The sequence below is a fragment of the Scleropages formosus genome, chromosome 1 (genome assembly GCF_900964775.1).
Source record: "Scleropages formosus chromosome 1, fSclFor1.1, whole genome shotgun sequence".
Classification (NCBI taxonomy): Eukaryota; Metazoa; Chordata; class Actinopteri; order Osteoglossiformes; family Osteoglossidae; genus Scleropages; species Scleropages formosus.
In genome coordinates, this window is record NC_041806.1 from 1,474,240 (window position 1) to 1,496,217 (window position 21,978).

General features: G+C 54.2%; 2 protein-coding genes across 5 annotated transcripts in view; both read left to right on the plus strand.

The window, feature by feature from the left end:
- The window catches only part of LOC114909086 (zinc finger protein 11-like), a 334,553-nt gene that overhangs the window by 34,371 nt on the left and 278,204 nt on the right, over positions 1-21,978 (plus strand). The gene's annotated exons all lie outside the window — the stretch shown is intronic.
- On the plus strand, positions 2,234-21,091 carry epn3b (epsin 3b). Of its 4 annotated transcripts, none has more exons than XM_029252303.1 (10): positions 2,234-2,522; positions 12,305-13,117; positions 15,315-15,433; positions 16,473-16,562; positions 17,813-17,899; positions 17,982-18,099; positions 18,841-19,017; positions 19,132-19,230; positions 19,787-20,017; positions 20,237-21,091. In XM_029252303.1, exons 2-10 carry the CDS (start codon positions 12,514-12,516, stop codon positions 20,527-20,529), a joined length of 1,818 nt encoding a protein of 605 aa, XP_029108136.1. In that variant the 5' UTR covers positions 2,234-2,522; positions 12,305-12,513; the 3' UTR covers positions 20,530-21,091. The 4 variants fall into 4 exon arrangements, with proteins under 4 accessions (XP_029108136.1, XP_029108143.1, XP_029108142.1 ...); XM_029252306.1 differs by lacking the exon at positions 2,234-2,522 and adding an exon at positions 2,857-2,886; XM_029252310.1 differs by lacking the exon at positions 19,132-19,230.

Sequence of the window (21,978 nt, forward strand, 5' to 3'; positions counted from 1 at the left end):
ATCACACTGCCCTGGATTCTCTGCCCCCACCCCCACCCCCACCCCCCCGATCATGGCCCGGCCTCCTGATGCTGTACATCATGTCCATTTCTCACAGAAATCAAAAATGTGTGTCTGTAAATATCTAGCTTTCGGGGGGGGCAGCACTGCGGTGGGGGGTGGGGGGTCCTGGGGATGGTAATTCAGTCCTGAAAGCGCGTTACGGGACACGTGTTGCATGCCGAGTGCCGGATTTTCCCTCGCACCGCCACCTCGCTCATTAACTCGCCCCCAGGCTGTTTGCTGTCGCTGGGGGGCCACGAAGCCTGGGGTTCGAGCTGAGCTGGGCTGGGCTGGGGTGGGGTGTCCCCAGAGCGGAGTTTAGCGGATCACTTCTCTGAGCAGTTTTTCAGGGGAGTTAGCATGCGGCTAAGCTATGCGCTAGGATGCTAATGCTAACATGGGCCGCCACATATCGACTGAGCTGCACAGGAACTGGAGGCAAAATGAGGATGAAAAAATCAGTGACTGTAAGCGACCTGTCGGAGGGGGTGGGGGGTCAGAGGGTGGGAAAGAGGGTGACGGTCACTTGGTAATTTGGGGTTCGGCCTCCTTGCGGAATACCTGGGACAAACCTGTCGGGTGAGACCTCCCTCCCCCACCCCCCGGGCTGTTGTCCTTCCGCCAGTTTAAATTATTAAAAGTGCTGCAAACATCGGGGCGGCGCTCTGCTCGCCTTCCGGCACCTTCCGTCTGTGGCGTCCTGCTGCTGCGAGCAGCCCGTCCTCCACAGGGTTGCAGAAACACTCGAACCCAAGATATAAATACATATTGTGGCAGTCATGCCTTCTGGGGACTGAGTGGGATGGCGTGGACCGCAGTACCATGGGGTTTCCCTCCGTCCTGCTTTACCGAGAGGGGGGGATTGTGGAACCCTCCCCGGCTCAGGATGTGCTTTGCTGGTTTATCCTATTTATGAATATTAATACTTGTGCGTGAAGTGAGAAATCAGTGAAAATGATGATATATTGAGATCACAGCGATTTGCAGTCAGAGGTTTGATGGGGGTCCAACACCAGCGCTGGCGGGACTGATCTGGGACCCGGAACAGCACTCTGAAGTGGGTCACGACCCCCCTCCTGCTGGTGAGCGGGGCGTGGGGAGGGGGGAGTGGGAGGTGGAGTCAATGGCACATTCCGGAGGCTCCCTGCTGCGGATAGGGCCACGCGCACCCCCACCCTCCCCTCCCGCTCAGTGTCGATGGGACGGCGTGCCGGCAGGGACGGGGTTAAAAGCTGACTCGGCATGCAGCGTGGACACACTCCCCAGACACAGACACACACACGCCACCTCCCAGTTTCTATATTTTCACTTTATTGACATGATAAAGTTGAATACGCTTGTACAGCCGTTGTAGTTATTGTGACATAGGCTCCGCACCACCGCAATCCTGACAAGGACAAGCAGCTGATGAAAGTGAGTGGCTGATTAATCTTAATATTATAATAATACTCTAGCATAGATAAAAATCAATTATCCAGCCTCTGCTATCAGACGTCTCCAGTTGATACAGGATACCACGGTACGAGCTGCTTGACCTAACAAAGCGTTCCCATGTGTTCCCCTCCTCGTCTCTGTCCACTGTGTTCCTATATCTGCCAGGATCCAGTAAACACCCTGGTTACGACCTACAGAACCACGAGTGGATCTGCTCCCCAAACCTACAAGACCTCATCACTCGCTACACCCCACCAGACTGAACCGTGCTCCCACTCAGGAGGGGTCCAAAGTAGAAAGTCTTTACATTCTCACTGTCCCACTGTGGTGGAATGAGCTCCCCGTGTCCCTCAGAGCTGCTGAATCCCTGCCAGCCTCGAAAAAGTGTCTCAAACCGTCTCTTTCAGAAGCAGTTTCTCCTGATCTCCTGACCTCGAAGTGCATCACCTGTCAAGATCACCCCACTTTTCCTATCACACTTTGTACTGTCGTTATTGTGCATTTTCCACGTGCAGCCACCCGTGCCGCGTGGAACTGGACCAACAGCGACTTGTCCGAACCTCAAGTGGACTCGCACTCCGCGGCACTCTGACAAAGTAAATATTAACACCGCTCTCTCTAAATGCTTATTAATAACTAATAACCCGCTCGCGCGCGCTCTCTCTCTCTATCTCCCCTGCCCGCGCGCGCGCACACTGTTTCGCACTGTACCCCACACACGCGCGCGCGCCCTCGCGCGCACACACAGAAACGCGCGCGCGCGAACGCGGGCGGACGGTCGGACCGTGGCGTCGCTCCGCTCGTTCTGTCCGACTCCTGCGGGGGGTTTAAAGCCCCGGATTTTGTGTCCAGTCCTCCGTCCTCCGGGCCCGGATCGCTTGCTCTCCTAGTTCCCGCCGGGTTTTGCGCCTCCGTCGGACCGAACCCGAACCCGAACCCGAAGCCGAAGCCAAAACGCGGATGCTGCTGACAGACGCCGCGGACGCGCGGCGGCGGACCGCGCGCACGGCCCCGCAGTAGCGCGAGAAGGATGCGCGCGACGCGAGGTAAGCGGCGGCGCGAGCTGAGTCACGGTGCGCGGCGGCTCCGCAGAGTCTGCGCTCCCGTTCGGGCTCCCGCAGCACGGGGAGGGGGCTGGCCACGCGGGCGGCGCGGGCGGCGACCCCCCCCCCCCCCCCCCCCAACCCCGGCCCGGGTCCGAGCGCTGCGGGATCGAGCTGGGGGTGGTGTGACACAGCCAGGCAGGTGCACGAGCCCAGGACCGGACGGGACCCCGCGCCACACTCTGTCTCCGTATCGCCACCTGGACACGCCGGGCGGTATGTGTGGTAAATTCAGCGCCGCGCCATCATGATTCGGACACGCGGACAGCGACGCACGTGCCGTGGTGCTGCAGGACCGCCGTGCCGGGTGGGTGCTGATGATGATGATGCCATGGTGGTCATGTGGAGGTGCTCGCTCTCCTGCTGACCCGTCTCCGGCTCAGGCAGAAGACGGACAGGAATCGGACCCCTCTCCTCCTGCACACTTTCCCAGAGGTCCATCCTAATAATATGACACATCATTGATTTATTATTCACGTATTAAAGGAAATATACAATATATGTTCACACAAGTTGCTGTGCGGCCGCCAAATTTCTTGCAATAAGTTTCCCGGTTGTTTCCGATCCTCCTGTGGCTCAGGGTTCGCACACTTGTACTGTGCCGGCGTCTGCTAGCCCGCTACACCTGCCTTTACCAGGGTTTACTCAGCAGGCCTACACTCACACCCTGGGCGCCTGCTTATGAACCGCGGTCCACTGGCTGGACGACCGCGATGGACTCGCGTCCCGGCTAGAGAAAAGCTCTTCGTCACACGTTTCGCTCCAGGACGAAGGAGCTTATTAGACCCGGGAGCCGGTAACCTGCTCTCGTTACCGTGGTAGCGATTCACACCGGGAGCAGACAGGCTGGACCCACTTGGAACAGTGATTCCTCCTGGCGCACACACACATTCCACCCCCCTCCCCCTCCCGCCGGCGTCCTCTATTCCTGGGCTCCGTGAAAGACCGAGGATCTGCTGTTGTTTGGAACTTGTGGAGAAGATGAAGGTCCACGGGCCTTCGGAGCCGACTCGTTTCTGCCGAGTCGGGGTTACGGCAGACGGTCAGGGTGGGTGGTTTAGGGGACGGGGGGTCTGCTGGACCGTCCTCCACTTCGGCTGAATCGCAGCTGCCAGGTGTCGGGTGGGGGTTGGTGTGTGTGTGTGTGTGTGTGTGTGTGTGTGTGTGTGTCGCAGAGACGGCGTAGGAGTGTGAAAGAGAGTGAGAAGAGTTTGCACACTGCTGGAGGAGGATATGCGTGGAAGCAGACGTGTGTGTGTGTGTTTTCCAAGCCAGCCCCCAAGGCACATCTTCGACTCACGCTTTGGTTGTCCAGCGCCGAGCGACCAGAGCCCAGTCCTCGCACGCCCCGTGTCTTCGCTCCCCTTGTCCGCCATCCAAAAAACAAACAAACAAACAAGCCCTGTCTGAACTCGCTCACCGATGAGAGGCGCTCGGTGCCGGGAGGCTGAAGAACGCTTCCGCACGTCCGTCCACACATCCAGCTTTGTCCCCGTTTTCTCAGCATACACTTTTCTCCAAAGCCGCTCGCAAGCCGTGCGGATCCAACCTTCAGACGGCTGTACGTTCCGCACACGGACGTCACTCAAGGGTACAAGAGCAGGTCACCACTTGGCTTTTTCATGAGCAACATTTTGGTTGCAAGTTCATGTCTTACTCCAGCATGGTCCACGTCCGTGTCCAGCGTGGCCTTGTCATGCTATGAGACGTCAACGTACAAGCGCTGTACGACACTAAGACTTGGCGGTCACATGGCGCCAAGGAAGGGTATCCGGCAGAGTTGCAAGATCCGGAAAAGACCCTCAAAGGTGCTGATGTATCTAGAGGAGCCAAGATTAGAACTGTTTAGGTGATGGAATTTTCTGTCGTTGCATAGATGTGAAAGTTGGACTTTAAGAGTTCAGGAGAAACATGGACTCCTTTGATTTGTTGTGCTGAGGGAGACATCATGGACAGTCAGGAATACAAAGAGAAAGGATCTCATCAGAAGCACAATGATGAGGCTGAGGTTATCATACTTTGAACCCGTCATGAGAAGATTGGGTTCTTTTGAAAAAAGGGCGAAGCTGCAGGAAAAAGCAGTGGAGGACAAGCGGCAGCAAGTTGGATGGACTCGATCAGTGACGGTGGACACGGCTCTTTCAACACTAAGGACGGGAGATGGGGACACAACTTTCTGCAGGAACTCATACATGTGATCAGCGTGAGTCCACTTTGATGTGATGACACTTAGAGTAACAACATCACTGAGTTGTTAGCTTGATTTTGGTGAGAATGTTCCAGAAGCAGTGAACCCAGAGATTTCCATTTCCACCTGCATGGAAACAGACTAATTCTGTTCTTGTTGTTGAGTGCCGTTGAGTTGAGGTTGACTTCAGATGACCGCGTTAACAGAGTGCCTCCAGAATGTTCTGTCTTCCACTTGTGCATCGGTGGTGTTGAAAGGAGTGTGTCCATTGTCGCTGTGGTTGAGTCCATTTGTGTGATGACTGCTCATTCTCCTTTTCTTCATCCTCGAGCTTTTCCAAGCATCACCATCTTCGCGAGAGAATCCAATCTCGACGTGTCCAAATTTCGATAACCTCAGTCTCATCAGTTGCGCTTCCGGTGAGACTTCTGCCCTCATTTGATCCAACATCCATCTGCTTGTTTACATGGCCGTTTGTGGTGTCCTTGAAAATCTCCTCCGAATTTCTCCCGTCTGCTTTTCAGTGTCCATCTGACATATCCGTATAGTGTTATTGAAACACCGCTGACTGGAGAAATGCAACATTAATTGTGATGCAAACCTTGGCACCTTTGAGGACCTTCTCCAGGTCTTTCACTGCAGCTCTGCCAGTTGCTGGTCTTTCGGCTGCTACATCCCTAGTTGCTGATTATTGATCCCAAGAGGCCAAAGCTGTCAACAAATACTGTGTCTTCAGCTCAAGCTTGAGTTCCGAGAGCAGTTAAAACCAGGTGTGGTCTCATTCGTTATTCAGCTCATGTCTTTGCTTAAGGTGACAAAGTGCTCGAGCGATTCGACCATTTATGTAGCAAGGTCATTTTTACAGTTCGAATTCTCCGTAGACATTTTGGTCAGGGGCACGACAGCGGGGGTGGCATTCAAGCCCGGGACCTTCTGACTTCTAACCCTAAGGCGCCTACTACCCCATGAATGCCGATCATCTTAAAAGCACACGGTGTTTCCCATCTGCTGCCTTCCAGCCTGCTTGGAGGGGTGTGAGGGCTGAGGGGTGCAGCTCAGGAGATCCTGCAGATGTTCAAGTGCACAGGTGAAGAAGTGGCGTTTTCCTCACAGACCAATCACTCTAAATATGAGCATGTAGTACAATAAAGTCCAGGAAATGTACGTCTTTGTTGTGCTGCTGCCAGCCTTTGGAAGTGAAAAAAGTCAGATGCTAATTGGGAGCCTCAAATTCCTCGTACAGGAGTTGAGGTTTTGGAATCTTGCTCCGGGGTTTGCGCGCCAGCCGTCTGGATCGTATGAGCCTGTTCCAGGAAGGGGGGAAAAAACACAAAGGCCAGGTTACATAAAAGCCTGCGAGGTGAAGCATTTTCCACGTCAGACTTCCTGGACAAGGGCACATGAATAATGCAACACCATCTCCACCATCTCACCGTCTCCTGTGGACCAGCTCATGGAAGCGTTTTTAAAATGTTTTTTTTCCAGCTGGGAGATGAAATGGTCAACCAAGGTCGGCCTGAAACGCTCTGCTATCTGACATGCAGCTTCTGATATGATACTGTGATGTTCCAGGGCGGGAGCGTCTGGACTCCCGTTGGACTCCCCTAGTGTTGTCTTACCTTTATCCTCTCAACTGCTGTGTCTGCAGGGTCTCCGGGTCGGGTTCTGCAGAGGCACAAGCTCTACCTGAGCTCTCGCTGCTCGAAATGGAGGTCACCGCACAGTGACCTTGTTTGGTTTGTGCTATGAAGAACCATGGTGTCACAGTGACCTCATGGACAGTAGCTTCTGATCTTGAAGGCTCAGGTTCTGCTTTGGGTATCTCAGCCACGGTCTTGAAGGACCTCAGTGACCTTCTAGATAGTAAGTTCTGGTTTGGAAGCTCATTTTCTGCTTCAACTTCATCAGCCGTGGTGTTGTTGCACCATGATAACTTCTGGGATATTAAGCTGTGCTTCTACAAGGCCATTCCCTGCTTTAGGTTGAGTAACCATGGTCGAGGAGTGCCTCAGTGACCCCGAGATAGTCGTTTCTGGTTATTCAGAGTCATACTTTCTATGGGCTGCTCAGCTCTGGTCGAGGAGTGCCTCAGTGCCCTCTGGGTTGCAAAGCTCTGGTCACTGAGGGTCACACATTTCTTGGGATGCTCAACCCTGGCCTAGGAATTCCTCAGTGATTTCTGAGATGGTAAGTGCTGCTTCTTGAAGGCCGTACTCTTCTTTTGGTTGAGTACCACTATGACCGCTGGATGTTTAATTCTGACCCTGCGGGGACATAATCTGCTTTAGGTTGACCAGTCCTGGTCTTGGAGTATCACAGTGACCTCTGGGAGAGTAAGTTGTGATGTCCCAGGTTTAGAAGGCCTGCAGGTGCTTCCTCTCACCTGACCAGAGTAAATGCTGTTATTTGCGCCTGTTTAGCTCCGTGGACGTTATTGTCCGTAGCTGTTTACAGTCAACCTTACAACTATTTGTCTTTTTACTCAGCAGGTGTTTCTTACCAGGGTAATTCTGGGCAAGCACCTTTCTCAGGGGTCTTGCAGCAGGAATGAGGATTTTCAAACAGGGGTTCTTCAGCCCTAAGGTGATGGGTCTGACCCCAGCGCCACCTGTGCTCAGGAAGTTATGGAGTTGGTTGTGTAACCCAGCGACCCCATGACAGGTTCATGCATGTTCGCGCACCCAGCAGGTGACTCGATCCGCTCTCGAAGCACCGTTGAGGCTGAGAGGAAAATGCAACGACGGGTAGGTGGCGGAGAAGTGACAAAGGCATAGCTGGAGTCATGACTTCTCCGCCACAGGGCTCTGGCCTTTGTTGAGACGGATCAGCTTGGTGCTCCGAACGGCCCTCATTGGCCTCGTGTCGCGCATCTCTAATGACTAGGCGCACCCCCCCCTCACCCCTCACCCCCCTCCCCCCGCGACTCCGAACCGCACGACCAGCGCTTCTGCAGTACGGCTAATGCCAGCACTGGGATGCTGGAGGTGGGGGGGTCGATCATTCGTACGAACACCCTCCAGGTGTGGGAAACGATGAGGGGGACACAGTAAACGTTTACTGTAATTTACCTGGGGAATGAGCACGTCTGAATGGTCGCTAAATTGATAACCTTGTAGTAAAATGGAGCGCGCTTTGGTTTGACCGCAGGATGGGGCTCAGGTCGTGTGTGTGTGTGTGTGTGTGTGCGCGCGCACACTTTTGAAACGGTTTACTCCGCTGCATGTGCCGCTAGTAACACTCTCCCTCCTTCCTTGCCTGGGGACACGGTTGCCATGGCGATGCCATACCGGCGGCACTGCTAGGCCGCCAGACCGCTAGTCACACAGCGATGGAAAAGTCTGCGACGAAGAGCTCCCGCTCCTCTCCTCCAGGAGAGGAACCCGCAGGCCTCGGCCACCCAGGGCGTCGGCACAGCGAGCGCAATATTTGTGGTCTCGTCACGATCATTCCAGCGAAGAGCCGTAGAACGGACTCGGGGGGCGAGGGGGCCGCTGCGCGGTATATCGTGTCATAAACGGTCGGGAAGAACGCGGCTTTATAGTTCCACTTGGTCCATGCACGAGTGGACCGCAGGAGTGCGGTGCAGCACAGTGTAATTCTGTAAGTAAAGAAAGACATTTTTTTTAGGGGGGCTCTGGGGCGCAGCGGGTTTGGCCGGGTCCTGCTCTCCGGTGGGTCTGGGGCTCAAGTCCCACCTGGGGTGCCTTGCGACAGACTGGCGTCCCGTCCTGGGTGCGTCCCCTCCCCCCTCTAGCCTTGCGCCCTGTGTTGCCGGGTTTGGCTCCGGCTCCCCGCGACCCCGCTCGGGACAAGCGGTTTCAGTCAATGTGTGTGTGAGAAATATTTTCATATCAAGCTGCGTTTTGTCGAATAAACGTTTTATTTAAGTATAACTAGGTTGCTATAATATCAAAATGATACAGAAAAAAAAAATCATACGCAGGTATTAGTGACCAGTCGCATGACGCCCGCATCACTCTGGTCATGCGAGGGTTAACTGCGAGCCGTTATTTCTTTTTCAGTACACTGATTTACTCATTTATACGGCAGGGTAGTTTTTACCGTGTGAGTTCAGCGTCCAGCGTACTAGAGCAAGAAAAGGTTCTCAGACCAGTAACTTCTGACTACAAGGTGACACCCGTAACCACTACGCCACCTGCTGCCCCCTTAGCGCATGTGCTTTCATGGTGCTCTGTAGTCAGTACACTACTAGTACTGATAATTATACTCTAGTAGTAATCCTATTGTTATTAGCTCCGCTCTAGGGTACTACGTCAGGAGCAGCGACCTTCCAGTTGCAACCCGGTGGCTCTAGCCGCTACGCCACCTGCTGGCCCGAGGTAGCAACACCAGTATAAATCCCCTGCACAAACATTACACTCTTTATGTTTGCATTGTACAGTGGGAAATGAAATGCAGAGTAACTTTTTTTCTTTTTTGGACATTTATATGAAATCGGTTTATCTAGAAAAGTATGTTCGATAAAGACGGGACCTGGGAGCGTGTGACACATTTACACATGAGCGCCGGAAGGTGTTGGGTTCGTCACCAATGGATGGTAAGAGAAGAGTCGGCAGTACGTTTGCAGGGGATGCTGAGGTGGGCAGGATGGGCGCCGGCAGGGGCTGTGCTGGGGGAGCGGTGTGACGGGTGGGGGGGAGGGGTTCAAATTGCACTCTCGCTGCAGTACCTTCGAGCAAGGTGTTAGTTACAGTTACTACGGTAAAAATATCCACTTGTAGGTCACCTTGGGCAAATAGTATTAATTAGTTTTTATTTATTGTTGCTAATTATGAGGAGAAATCAACAAGTACTGACAATCTTGCTTGTAACAAAGTTTAGCCATTACTGTGGAGAATTTTTAACTTTTTCTTATAATAAGTAATAATAATAATCATTATTATTCTTAATATTGTTATCATCTAAGTCACATGAACAAAGATTAATAAAAGGAAAATGTGATTATTCACCCCAGAGGTGCAGCACAAAGACAGTAACCTGTTCCAAGATGTGAGCGACTGTGGGACAACTGCAGTGTTTCCCATCCTTCACTTACACTGATTTTACCCTGCTGAGTGCAAAGCGGTTGTATGCTGCGCTTACTAATGAATATTTACTCTTTACCGTAACACTGCGCACTTGTTATTGGAACTATGTGTTTCAGCAGTGTCATCTGTTTACAGTATTATTGTGACAGTTTGGGGGGCTAAGGCACTCCCACAATGCATTGCTGTCCCTGTGAATGGGCAACCGTTGTGGAAAATTGCATTGGTGCTGATGACCCCTGTGCTCTTTTCGAGTTTACGGTTTTTTGGCTAAGGGTGCGTGCGTACGTGCGCTCTTGTGTTAGACGCTACCATACCGTATCATACTGTACCACAGTAAAGTTTGTGGTCCTCTAGTCGTGCTCCTCAAGCCATTTGTCGGTAATGCTGCCAAGAGCACGGCTGAGGCGCCTTGTGATGGCGCCCGTGAAGCGACACCTGCGGAACCCGGGACCCTCCTGAACGGGACGAACTGGGCTGAGGAGCAAAAGCAAAGCGACGCGCAGGTGTCCCTCATCGCTGGGAATGGAGTACGCGGTGCTTCTTGTCTTGGACATCTTGTCCACCAAATACCTTGAGACGGAAGGACTAGTCGATTGCAGCAAGAGGACTCACGTTTTTCTCTGGTACTGCAGAGTATATGGGGCAGATACCTGCATTCAAAGGGCATGAGTTTGAACCCCACCTCCTGCTGTAGTACCCTTGTGGTACAGTAGAAATGACCCCGCTGTACGAACGGGTCAGTCGCCGTAAGTGGCTTGGTGTGCAAAGCTCACGTCGTTAGTGACTTTGGACAAAGACGACAAGTTCGGCGTGTCACGTAACTCCTGTCCTGCTTGGTCATTTGTTCCCCGACACTTGTGTCCAGAGTGAGTCGCACCGTTCAGGCTCTTACGCTCATTTACCCTGTTTGTACGGCTGGGTGACCCTTTTCGTCTTCAGCGCTCTAAGGCACATTTAGAGAGAGACAGGTGGACCGTGGAAATGGCGCCGAAGCAGATGCGGGGTAACGGGAGCAGCCGGCGTGCGGAGGAATGCAGCTCCCTTTTTTTTTCCAGGCGAACGCGTTCGTTTGCGCGGTAATTATGGCTCCGGATGGAGTGAGGCAGAAAGTAGGTCTCGTCTCTTCATCCCCCGCAGCCACTGGCAAACAGGAGAGGAAAAGTCCGGAATGAGGGTCACCAAAACTGGTTCAGGCTGCACCCCCCGCTCCGCCACTACCCCGGAAAGTCCCGGAGGGGAGGCCCCGCCCATCTCGCTCGCAAGCGGGAAAGTCCCTGGATGTGGGGCGTCGGCTCCGCTCGCCGGCGAAGGCCATCGGGACGACCGGGCCTCGAACCTTTCCCGCCGAGGCCGGAGAAACGCGTGCGTTCCTGTGGCACGCCGCACGGGGAGAGCAGCCCGTGTTCGGCTCACGGAAATAGAATTTGTGTCAAATCTGGCTGCTCGAGTGCATTGCGAGCGCTAACCTCAGAGCCACGTGTTGGACGCCGGGACCGTTACTCCCTTTCTCATGTAACGCTTCTACAGCGTCAAACTTCGAACTGCTCTGATTTCGGGCCCTTCTAAGGACGGCCTGTCACTGGACGGCTGCACATGGCTCCTCCCTTCCCGGCCCTCGGTGGTCCCGCACTGGACAGGTCCGAAGTCCAAAGGCTGTAGGTTCGCGTGTGGTGGGATGAGCTCCCTGTGCCCCTCAGAGCTGCTGAATCCTCCCTCCACCCCACAGCCAAGAAGGGTCTCATGTCTCTCCTGATGTCCTGACAGCTCCAGAAATGAGTCAAACACCATCTGCTGTGATTATCTATATATTTGCTATTTGAATCTGACTTCCACAGGTAGAACGAGCTCCCTGTGCCCTCAGAGCTGCTGAATCCCTTTCAATATCCGAGGATCTCGAAATGCATTTTTTTCTCAGACCCGCTTCTCTCTGATCGCGTAACGTCTCCGTAAACTTGCATTTCCCCACCTGTAACGAGCACCTCAGTTCTACCGGTAGCTCTACCCATGTGGCGCTGGACAAATGGATGTCCCTCTGGATGAGGACATAGACAATATCCATCACTGTATTTAGGCCCAGTTTATGTGCAGTGGATTCCCGCAGGACTGTGGCTTCCTGAGGCCCCCAACACCTTGCTAACATGCTAGCATGCTAAGACACAACTCGTGCACGGACATCCCGGTCCACGGCGGAAGCGTTTAAACGCCGTCTTCTATTGATTCATCTGGTGCTGTGACAGGGTTATGTGCTCAGCTTTTGGTTTTACACGCCTGAAGATGCATGTTTTATTGATGCGATTGAGACGCTCAGCGACCGAGTTGCTCAGATGCTAAGTTGTACACCTCAATTTGCACATCCAGGTTCTTAGCCGCTACGCCCCGTGCTGCCCTTATGCAGTTCTGTGCCGGTACTAAATGATCCATCTCTAAGTAATAATTGGGTTGTTTCTTTAAAAATGTGTAAACAACTATTTCTCTCGCTCTTCCTACAGCGTCTGCGTGGAACAGCCGGCGGTCCCAGGAGAACGCAGGTTCAAACCCCCCATCCCGCGGAGCTCAGTCCCGGCACGTCCCCTAGAAGCGCGCCCCTCCTGCTCATTCGCGAAGCGCGGGGTGGGCGGGGCAAATCCCGGAACTGTCGGCTCCGTTCCGACCGGATAACCGTTGAGCTCGCCCCGCGTTCCCGTGTGCGGCCGTTACCATGACGACCTCGGCTCTACGGCGGCAGGTGAAGAACATCGTGCACAACTACTCGGAGGCGGAGATCAAGGTGCGCGAGGCGACCTCCAACGACCCCTGGGGCCCGTCCAGCTCGCTCATGTCCGAGATCTCGGACCTCACCTTCAACGTGGTGGCCTTCGCCGAGGTCATGGGCATGATCTGGAAGCGGCTCAACGACCACGGCAAGAACTGGCGGCACGTGTACAAGGCGCTCACGCTGCTCGACTACCTGGTGAAGACGGGCTCGGAGCGCGTGGCCCAGCAGTGCCGCGAGAACGCCTTCACCATCCAGACGCTGCGCGACTTCCAGTACGTGGACCGCGACGGCAAGGACCAGGGCGTGAACGTGCGCGAGAAGGCCAAGCAGCTCGTGAGCCTCATGCGGGACGACGAGCGGCTGCGGGCGGAACGCGCCCAGGCGCTCAAGACCAAGGAGCGCATGGCGGGCGCCTGCTCGGGTATGGGCTCCGGCTCGGCCGCGCTGCCGCCCTCGTACCCGGGCCGGCGCACCAGCCAGCCCAGCATGGCCGCCCTCTACGGGGAGGAGTTCAGCCGCTCGCGGGGCTCCCCGTCCTCCTTCAACTGTGAGTACGCGCGCGCTGACTTATCGCCATCCTTCCTCGCGGCCGTGTCGCTCGACGAGCCGCGGGCCTCCGAGGGACCGTACGGTTACGGATGTTGCTCTGACGCTCAGCACTTTTCCTTTGCCTTTGCTTCGAGAAGCAGAGATGCGCAAAGCGGACGAAACGAAACCTCGCTGCAGTTTCGCGCCAGCTTGGCAAATGCCAGCGCGGCTCCGTTCGGGAAACGCACCCGTAACCCTTCACCGGGCCCGAAACGTCGCACTTTTCCAGCGATGACGGTATAGCGGCTCCTCGACCGACAAACACGACGCAAAGTGCGTTCGTACGCGTTTCGTTCGTACCTCCAGATCGCCGCCACGGAACGGTTCGGGGTACAGACGTCTCGGTTTGTTCACGCGCTCGGCTCTCCGACAGTCCCTGCGGAGCCATGCTACACGATAATACACAAAAACACACACACACACACACACACACACACACACACACACACATTTTCAGAACCGCTTGTCCCTTACGGGGTCACGGGGAACCGGAGCCTACCCGGCAACACAGGGCGTAAGGCCGGAGGGGGAAGGGGACACACCCAGGACGGGACGCCAGTCCATCGCAAGGCACCCCAAGCGGGACTCGAACCCCAGACCCACCGGAGAGCAGGACCCGGTCCAACCCACTGCACCACTGCGCCCCCTATTATTATTATTATTATTATTATTATTGATGTTGTTGTTGTTTACTATTTTCAGTGTCTTTATTATATGCAATAGAGTATACGCTACCATATAGAACAGAATAAACAAATGACAAACCATCATATATAACACACATCTCCCAAAGACATTATAGTGCATTTTTAAATGTTAGTTTAAAAACATCTGTGTTAATTTGCGGCGTTCCTCCTCTCGGTATTGGGCGCAGACACTCCAGGACACCAGACACAAGCTGTAAACACTGTGGGAGTGAGTTGAATGACGGCGGTCCCGCATCGCCCGGGTCGCGTTCGCTCTGCCGGGCCCAAGGTTTGGAATATCGAACTCGTATCCATGGCAGCGTGGCGCCCGGGACGGGATCTCCATCGCCGCGGACCTAGAGACGCTGCAGTCCCTGAGAGTGGACACATGGACACATTTACTTCCATTGTACTGAATGTGTATTGACATAAATAAATAAACAAATGAAATTAAAACAATTAAATATCATTAAACAGTATTTTCAAAGTAAGAAACAGACAAGCAGCTCATCTCCGAATTATTTTCAGATGCGTTTCCTTTGTTTGTCGTCAACTTACGGCTTTGGCTCGCGCCGCCCTCTTGTCGCGCCTCCGGCTCCTTAACCGCTACGCCACCTGCGAAGCCAGCAGAGGCGGAGTCTGGTGTGTGGCAGTGTGCGTGCGCCAAGCCGGGTGGCCTCGTTCGCCAAGACGGGCTCCGTCGTCGTGGGGGAGGGGGGGGGTGTATCCCAGAGGCGGGCGGCACTTGGCAACAGGTGGCGGGACGTTGCGTTTCTGGGACTTTGGCACTAAATGTAGCCACTAGATCAGCGCTGGCATTAAAATTCTACCATTATGGCCAGAAGTGTGTGTGTGTGTGTGTGTGTGTGTGGTCACTGTGCTCTCAGTTGGTCTGTTGTGTGTCGGGGCACCTTTGTATCCCCATGGGACAGTGAGGTCACCCCCCCATCGGGAGGGCTCTGTTCCCCCTCTCGACCTGGCATCCACAGTGGTGCAGTGTCACACGCACGCACACGCGCACGCGCACACACACGGACACCCTCCCCCGGCCTCGGTGCCCCACAGTGCTCCCATTGTTCCCACGAACGGATCGAGAACAATCGCCCTTTGGCGCCGCGGTTTGTTTGTCGCCCGAACCCTGAGCTCATTCATAAACAGGCTGCGTCCCCCTCGGGGCCGTCGCAACTTCACCTCTCGGCCTCAGACTCAAGTGGGTCAGCAGGTGGCGCGGCGCTTAGAGACCACCTCCCGCTGCAGTCGCATTGATCGAGGAATTTACCCCGAATTGATGCGGTAAAAATGACCCTGTATAGCGAGGTAAATGGGTCAGTGTACAAACCTCACACCGCAAGTCTCACATAAGACAAGTGTGAGTGGAATGATGAAAAATGATTATAAACTCTGTGTGTGTGTGTGTGTGTGTGTGTGTTCTGCTCTTCCTCCTTCTTTTCTGCCCCCCCCCCCCCCCAGCATCCTCATCCTCCCCCCGCGTGCCCTCTGACCTGGAGCAGGCCCGCCCCCAGACCAGCGGGGAGGAGGAGCTTCAGCTGCAGCTGGCTTTGGCCATGAGCCGCGAGGAGAGCGAGAAGGTAACGTGGACCTCCCACACACACACACACACACACACACACACACACACACACACACACACACACACACACACACACACACACACACACACACACAGTGTGTTTACAAAGAGTATCCCTAGGTAAGCACCACTCTGCACAATGACCGCTTCGCCCCCCTATTGTTCCCTTCTCGTCTCTTCCCATTGGCTGCGGCCCCTGCTCATGGAGGCTTGTGATTGGCTGCAAGAATATTTTTTGTTATATAAACACGGAGATGTATGATGTATACATACACGCATACCCTCGCACGCACACCTTCATTACTTTAGAGACAGAAGGGTAAGGGTTTGCCCGGCTCCCGTGGAGCTGAAAGCGGTCCAGGGTTGGTTGCCGGGGGCAACGTGCGTTTCGGGGTCTCTTCTGCACCCGTTCATTGGTACGGCAGGTGAAATCCAGAGCGGCACACGCTGCAGCGTTGAGACGGATCCAAAATAAAAAAAAAACAAAACCAAAACTCTGTGTTGAAATCATTGTGAAGAGCAGCGTAAACGTGAAGGTAAAATGAGTACAGTATCATTACGGTAGCTGAGCACTGCGCTGCCCCCAAGTGGCCACACAGCACATTGCATGAGAAAGGACCTCCCACCCCGAGTACTGGCCGATCCATCGCCGCCCCGCCTTCCGGTGGCGTTTGGGTCCCCGTCGTGTCCTGCTAACAGTAATATGCAGCGACGCCAGGTATCGGGGGTGCGAGGCGGCGCCCCCCGCCGCCCCCGCAGTCTAACGGAAACCCGTTCGCCACCTTCTGTGCGGTAACGCACCCTTTGCTCATCAGATGACCTCTGACCCCCACGTGCTGACCTGCCGACCACTAACGGAGCGTCGTCTTTCTCTGCAGCCAATAACACGCCTCCTCCTTTCATGTAACCGGCTGTGAGCGTCCTGCTGTGACCCCTGAGCCCTGACCTCTGACCCTCCTGCCCGGCTCTTTTCCCTGAGGAGCCAAACCCTCTTCACCACTTCTCCCACAATGCCTCCTTTCAACCCCCCCCTACAGCCAGCACCGCCCCCGCCTGTTGCCTTGGAGATGGACGAAGACACACAGCTGCAGATTGCGCTGAGTCTGAGCAGAGAGGAGCACGAGCAGGTACCTGTCGGAGGGACGTGGTCCAGGAGAGGACACACTGGGAGGGCGTCTGAGGACATCGCTTGGCTCTTCTGTGCCTCGCTGTGTTTCTCAAAGCCTTTCTCTCCTGTCCTCCCATCTCTCTCCTAACAAATGCAGGTCCTCCTGTCGGTCTCTCCTGTCCAACTGAAACGTGTCCTCCTGTCTCTCTCTCCTAACAAACGCAGGTCCTCCTGTTGGTCTCTCCTGTCCAACTGAAACATGTCCTCTTGTCTCCTAACAAACGCAGGTCCTCCTGTCTCTCTCCTAACAAACGCAGGTCCTCCTGTCTCTCTCTCCTGTCCAACTGAAACATATCCTCTTGTCTCCTAACAAACGCAGGTCCTCCTGTCTTTCTCCTAACAAACGCAGGTCCTCCTGTCTCTCTCTCCTAACAGATGCAGGTCCTCCTGTCGGTCTCTCCTGTCCAACTGAAACATGTCCTCCTGTCTCCTAACAAATGCAGGTCCTCCTTTCTCTCTCTCCTAACAAATGCAGGTCCTACTGTCGGTCTCTCCTGTCCAACTGAAACATGTCCTCTTGTCTCCTAACAAATGCAGGTCCTCCTGTCGGTCTCTCCTGTCCAACTGAAACATGTCCTCCTGTCTCTCTCCTAACAAATGCAGGTCCTCCTGTCAGTCTCTCCTGTCCAACTGAAATATGTTCTCTTGTCTCCTAACAAACGCAGGTCCTCCTGTCTCTCTCCTAACAAACACAGGTTCTCCTGTCTGTCTCTCCTAACAAATGCAGGTCCTCCTTTCTCTCTCTCCTAACAAATGCAGGTCCTACTGTCGGTCTCTCCTGTCCAACTGAAACATGTCCTCCTGTCTCTCTCCTAACAAATGCAGGTCCTCCTGTCAGTCTCTCCTGTCCAACTGAAATATGTTCTCTTGTCTCCTAACAAACGCAGGTCCTCCTGTCTCTCTCCTAACAAACACAGGTTCTCCTGTCTGTCTCTCCTAACAAATGCAGATCCTCCTGTCGGTCTCTCCTGTCCAACTGAAGCATGTCCTCCCGTCTCTCTCCTAACAAACGCAGGTCTTCCTGTTTCTCTCTCCTGTCCATCTCTCTCCCCTTGTGATTCCATTGGCTGGGGTCTGGTTGTACCTGGTTGTACTTGTTGTGGAGGTTGTTTCTGTGTGTGTGTGAAGTGCACGGAAGTGAAGTCCGCCTCTCACAGTTACTCACACACACACTCTGGGGCCCCTCTCACATGTGTCCTCCGTGCGCAGGAGCAGCGCAGTCGTCAAGGAGACGAGTCGATGCTGCAGAAGGTGCTGGAAGAGAGTCGGCGGGAGAGCGAGTCGGGCGCTGGGGAGGTGAGAGATCACACAGCCTACGTGCCGGAACGTGGTGCGGTCGACCCTACCGCGGTAACCGCCGCTCTCTTTCCCCTGCCAGTCGGCCATGAGGGACCTTGTGGATATTTTTGGGTCGGCCCCCGAGGCGCCTGCTAATGACGACCCCTGGGAAGTCCAGCCATCAAATCTGGTGACCTCTGACCCCTGGGACTCTGTAGGTAAGTCTTTGGGCGGGGCTTGTGTTCCGAAAGACCTTCTTCACAGTTTGGTCTGAAGTCGTCAATATCGAGAAGCGTTGAAGTCGGGACCAGACGTCTGTTTGTAACTCGTGTTGTTTGTAACTCCAAAGTCACCTTCGGTTTCAAGTCACTAAAGGGTTAATCACACAGCTGCCTTCCAGTTTATTTTCTGCTTTGTTTCTGTGAAAATCTCGGATCACCACAGTAAAAAAGTGAAAGTGTAATTTTAATTTTAAAATCCTATTAAATTCATGCTGCACTAGAGTTACAACCAGTAATAAGGACTGACGATATTTTTTATCTCCATGAACTGCTGCTCATTGCCGACCGTTGACCGTCCTGTAAGTGACATTCCCCAAGGAACGTTACACACCATGCCACTGAGCTCCAGCACTGAGCAACACCACACTTGCGCTGTAGACACTGTGGAAATGAGTCGAATAAAGGTGGCCCCACACTTCTGCTCTGTACGGGAGTCCTTAGAGGGTCAACACAGGTCGCCTTCGCTCTCCAACAGACAGAAGAGCGGAGAAAAAAGTAAATTACATCAATACATAAACTGGAAAATGTTTGTATCTTCAGTAGTTCATGACAAGAGGAGTCTGTGTGTACAGGGCTGGATAGGAGCTGACTTTCCCACAGCGCCCCCTATAGGCCACCAGACCCCAGATCGCCGTCAGCACGGGATGAGTGTTAATGCAGCGCGTGTCTCGATCCCAGTGGTCGCTCGCTCCAGCACCCCTGTGATTGGCAGTCCGTGGATGGCACCTCCCACATGTAGCAGTCCCGCCCATCCCTGGGGCCCCTCGCACTCTCCTCCGGATCCCTGGAGGGACCTGCCCGTAGAGCCCAGCCCCAATCCCGGCAGCCAGGCCTGGAGCTCCCCTGCTGATGCCGGTACAGTTCGAACCTGCAGCACTGCTCTCGTGTTTGTGGTAACACACACACACACACACACACACACACACACACACACACACACACAGATACACTAGTGTGTATTTGCCGTAGGGGCCCCTGGAGTGGACCCCTTCTCTGCTCCAGCGGAGGGCTTCAAAGAGACTGAAGGCCCCCCGCAACTCTTCACCCCTCGCTCCGGAAGCCCTGCAGGTGAGCGCCCCTCCCTCGCCATCGCGACCACATACAAAGTGTGTTCGCAACTCATTTTGTTCATAACTCCAAAGTCACATTTACAACAACATAACATTTCATGAACTCTGAGTTACGTCGAAGTTAGAACCACTTTTACATGACTGAAGATAAAAATGCGCGGCACCGCAAGGTCATATTCAGAGCCGATTGTCAAGCCGTTCACGAACACGCACAACGTTCCTTGTCTTCATCGAGCGCCGACACGCACCGTAAACTCCGTGGAAACGAGATGAATTAAGGCGGCCCCAGTGCTGCCTTCCTTGTTGGTTGGGATGTTCTTTGGTACCGTCTGTTGGCTTTCAGGGTGAACAGGCTGGACTGAAAAGCTGAGGAAATGGATGCGGAAAATGCAATAAAAAAGTAAAAGCTGGAAAGTGTTTGTATGTCGGAAAATTCGTAAGTGAAACATATGTAACCTGAGGAATGAGTCAAGTCTTCTGTTAATATCTGTCCTTGTCCCTGTTTCCAAGCGCTGCTCTCGGGCTGACCTGCACCTTTCCACGCACTCCTACAGACACGGACCCCTTCGGCGAGCGGGTCTCTGGGGGGCAGGTGAACGGGCGCGCGGGGGGCAGCCCAGAGCTCTTCGACCTGTCCCGCCTCGGCGAGACGCTGAGCGTGCCGAGCCCCCGCGCCTGCCGCACGCCCGAGGCCTTCCTGGGACCGACGGCGGCTTCGCTGGTCAACCTGGACACCCTGATTCCCTCCAACCCCCCAGCGAAGAGCAAGAACCCCTTCCTGTCAGGTGGGTGTTCGCGGAACCGCTCCGTCACGACCGCCTCGGCTGCGTCTGCGTAACCAGGAGAGCGTTCCGACACGACTCGACAGCCTGCGGGCTGCGCTCGCTGGAGCACATCGATGAATTGATTGATAAAGCAACAGGGAATAACATCAATCGATCAATCGGTCAATCAGTCGATCGCTCTGTCTGTCTGTGTGTCGCACTCCACCCTCTGTCCTCCAGCACTGAGCGCCCCGTCGCCCACGAACCCGTTCCACAGCGACCAGCCCCGTCTGACCCTCAACCAGATGCGGCCCAACTCGACGTCCCCGCTGCCCCCCGCCGCCCTGCCCTACAGCGCCTCCCTGCCGCTGCCGCTGAGCCACCAGTCGCCGGCGCTGCCCTCCTCCTTGACCGCCGCCCCCCCCGGCCTCCTTGACCTGCCCGGGAACCTGCCGCAGCCCCTGCTGCCTCTCTCCTCCGCGGCGCCGCCCAGGGGCCTCGGGGACCACGGCAGTCAGAACCCTTTCTTGTGAGGCCGAGCCCCCCCCTCGATGCGCCCTCTTGTGGACGGCAGCAGTCACTGCAGCGTTGGGAGAGGAGCGGGACCTGGGAATTAGCGCTTCGTTTGGTCCCCTGGGCTGCCTGCGGTGTGTGTGTGTGTGTGTGTGTGTGTGTGTGTGTGGCGGGGGGGTCGGGGGTCCGTTGCCTGACTTGCCCACAGCCCCTCTCTGTGTAGTGTGGGGGGGACAGACAGATGAGGACAAAGATAGTTAAGGAACCAACTGCTTGCTTCACACACCAGAGCTGCTGCATGACTCAGTATAACACCCCCCCGGTGCGTTAACCGTCGGATTGGTCCAGCTGCGGTCGCTGTTGGTCCCTCGCTGTCAGAACCACAGGTGGAGCAGAACCCAGGACCAGCTTGCCGAAGAGTCTCGCTGACGACCCACAATGCACTGGGAGGTGGAGGACCAACAAGTACGAATTATGAGGTGAATGATGAGGTACTTTTACCACGAGCTGCTGCCGTCCCTGTTTTCGTTTTGCTGAGCTGAGAGAATATTTAGCTGGTAGGGTTCAGCGTGATGAGGTAAAACGCGGTAAAGCTGTATAAGGAGCTGAGTAGGTGAAACCTGGAAACACACTGATTGCTCTATACATACATGTATAAATAAACAAATTAATAAATACAATTTGCATTTAATTCCATAATGCTTCATTGTGACGTATTTGACGAATCATTTGGCGACCTGGACGGGTGGGTGTGGGTGTGTGTAAAACGAGTTATGTACTCTGAACACACTGATTTCTCCACCTGATGGCGTCGTGGTTACGGCTGCTGACCGCTGAAGTACCCTTGCGCAAGGTACTTACCCTGAATTGCTCCAGCAGAAATTACCGTGCTGTGCAAATTGGTAAAAAGGGGTAAATCGCTTTAAAGTACTAACTGCTCTGTAGAAAAGCTAAATGAGTGAATATAAGCTGCGAGAAGGGGGTGGGCTGATGTTTCTGGGCTGAGCGACAATAAAGTCAGTTGCTGTAACAGTAATATTACTGCGGTAAACCTAATCTACCCAGCATGTCATTGACTGGCAGATGACGTACTTTTCTGGTGTCAGTAAAACAGGGTAAAGCACAGTAAAAAGGAGGCCAGAAGTGCCAGTCTGAGCAGAGCTGTAACCTGTCCACTAGGGGGTTCGCTGGCTGGAGGAACACACCGCATTTGTACTACAGTATACTGTACTGTCTACTGTATAGACTTATATGATGAAAATGCTCACACTCAAAATGCTTCTACTAAGCGTTTGTATGTGTATTTCTTTTTTCTTATTTTAATTGAGCTTATTTCTTTCTCAGAGGCGAACATGTAGTCAAGGACTCTTCGGTTTCTTGTTGAACCGCAGGCTGAATTTAAAAACTGTAATTTTTTTGTAATTATAGAACGTGGGCCGGTACCTCTTACTTGACGAGGAAATGCTTTT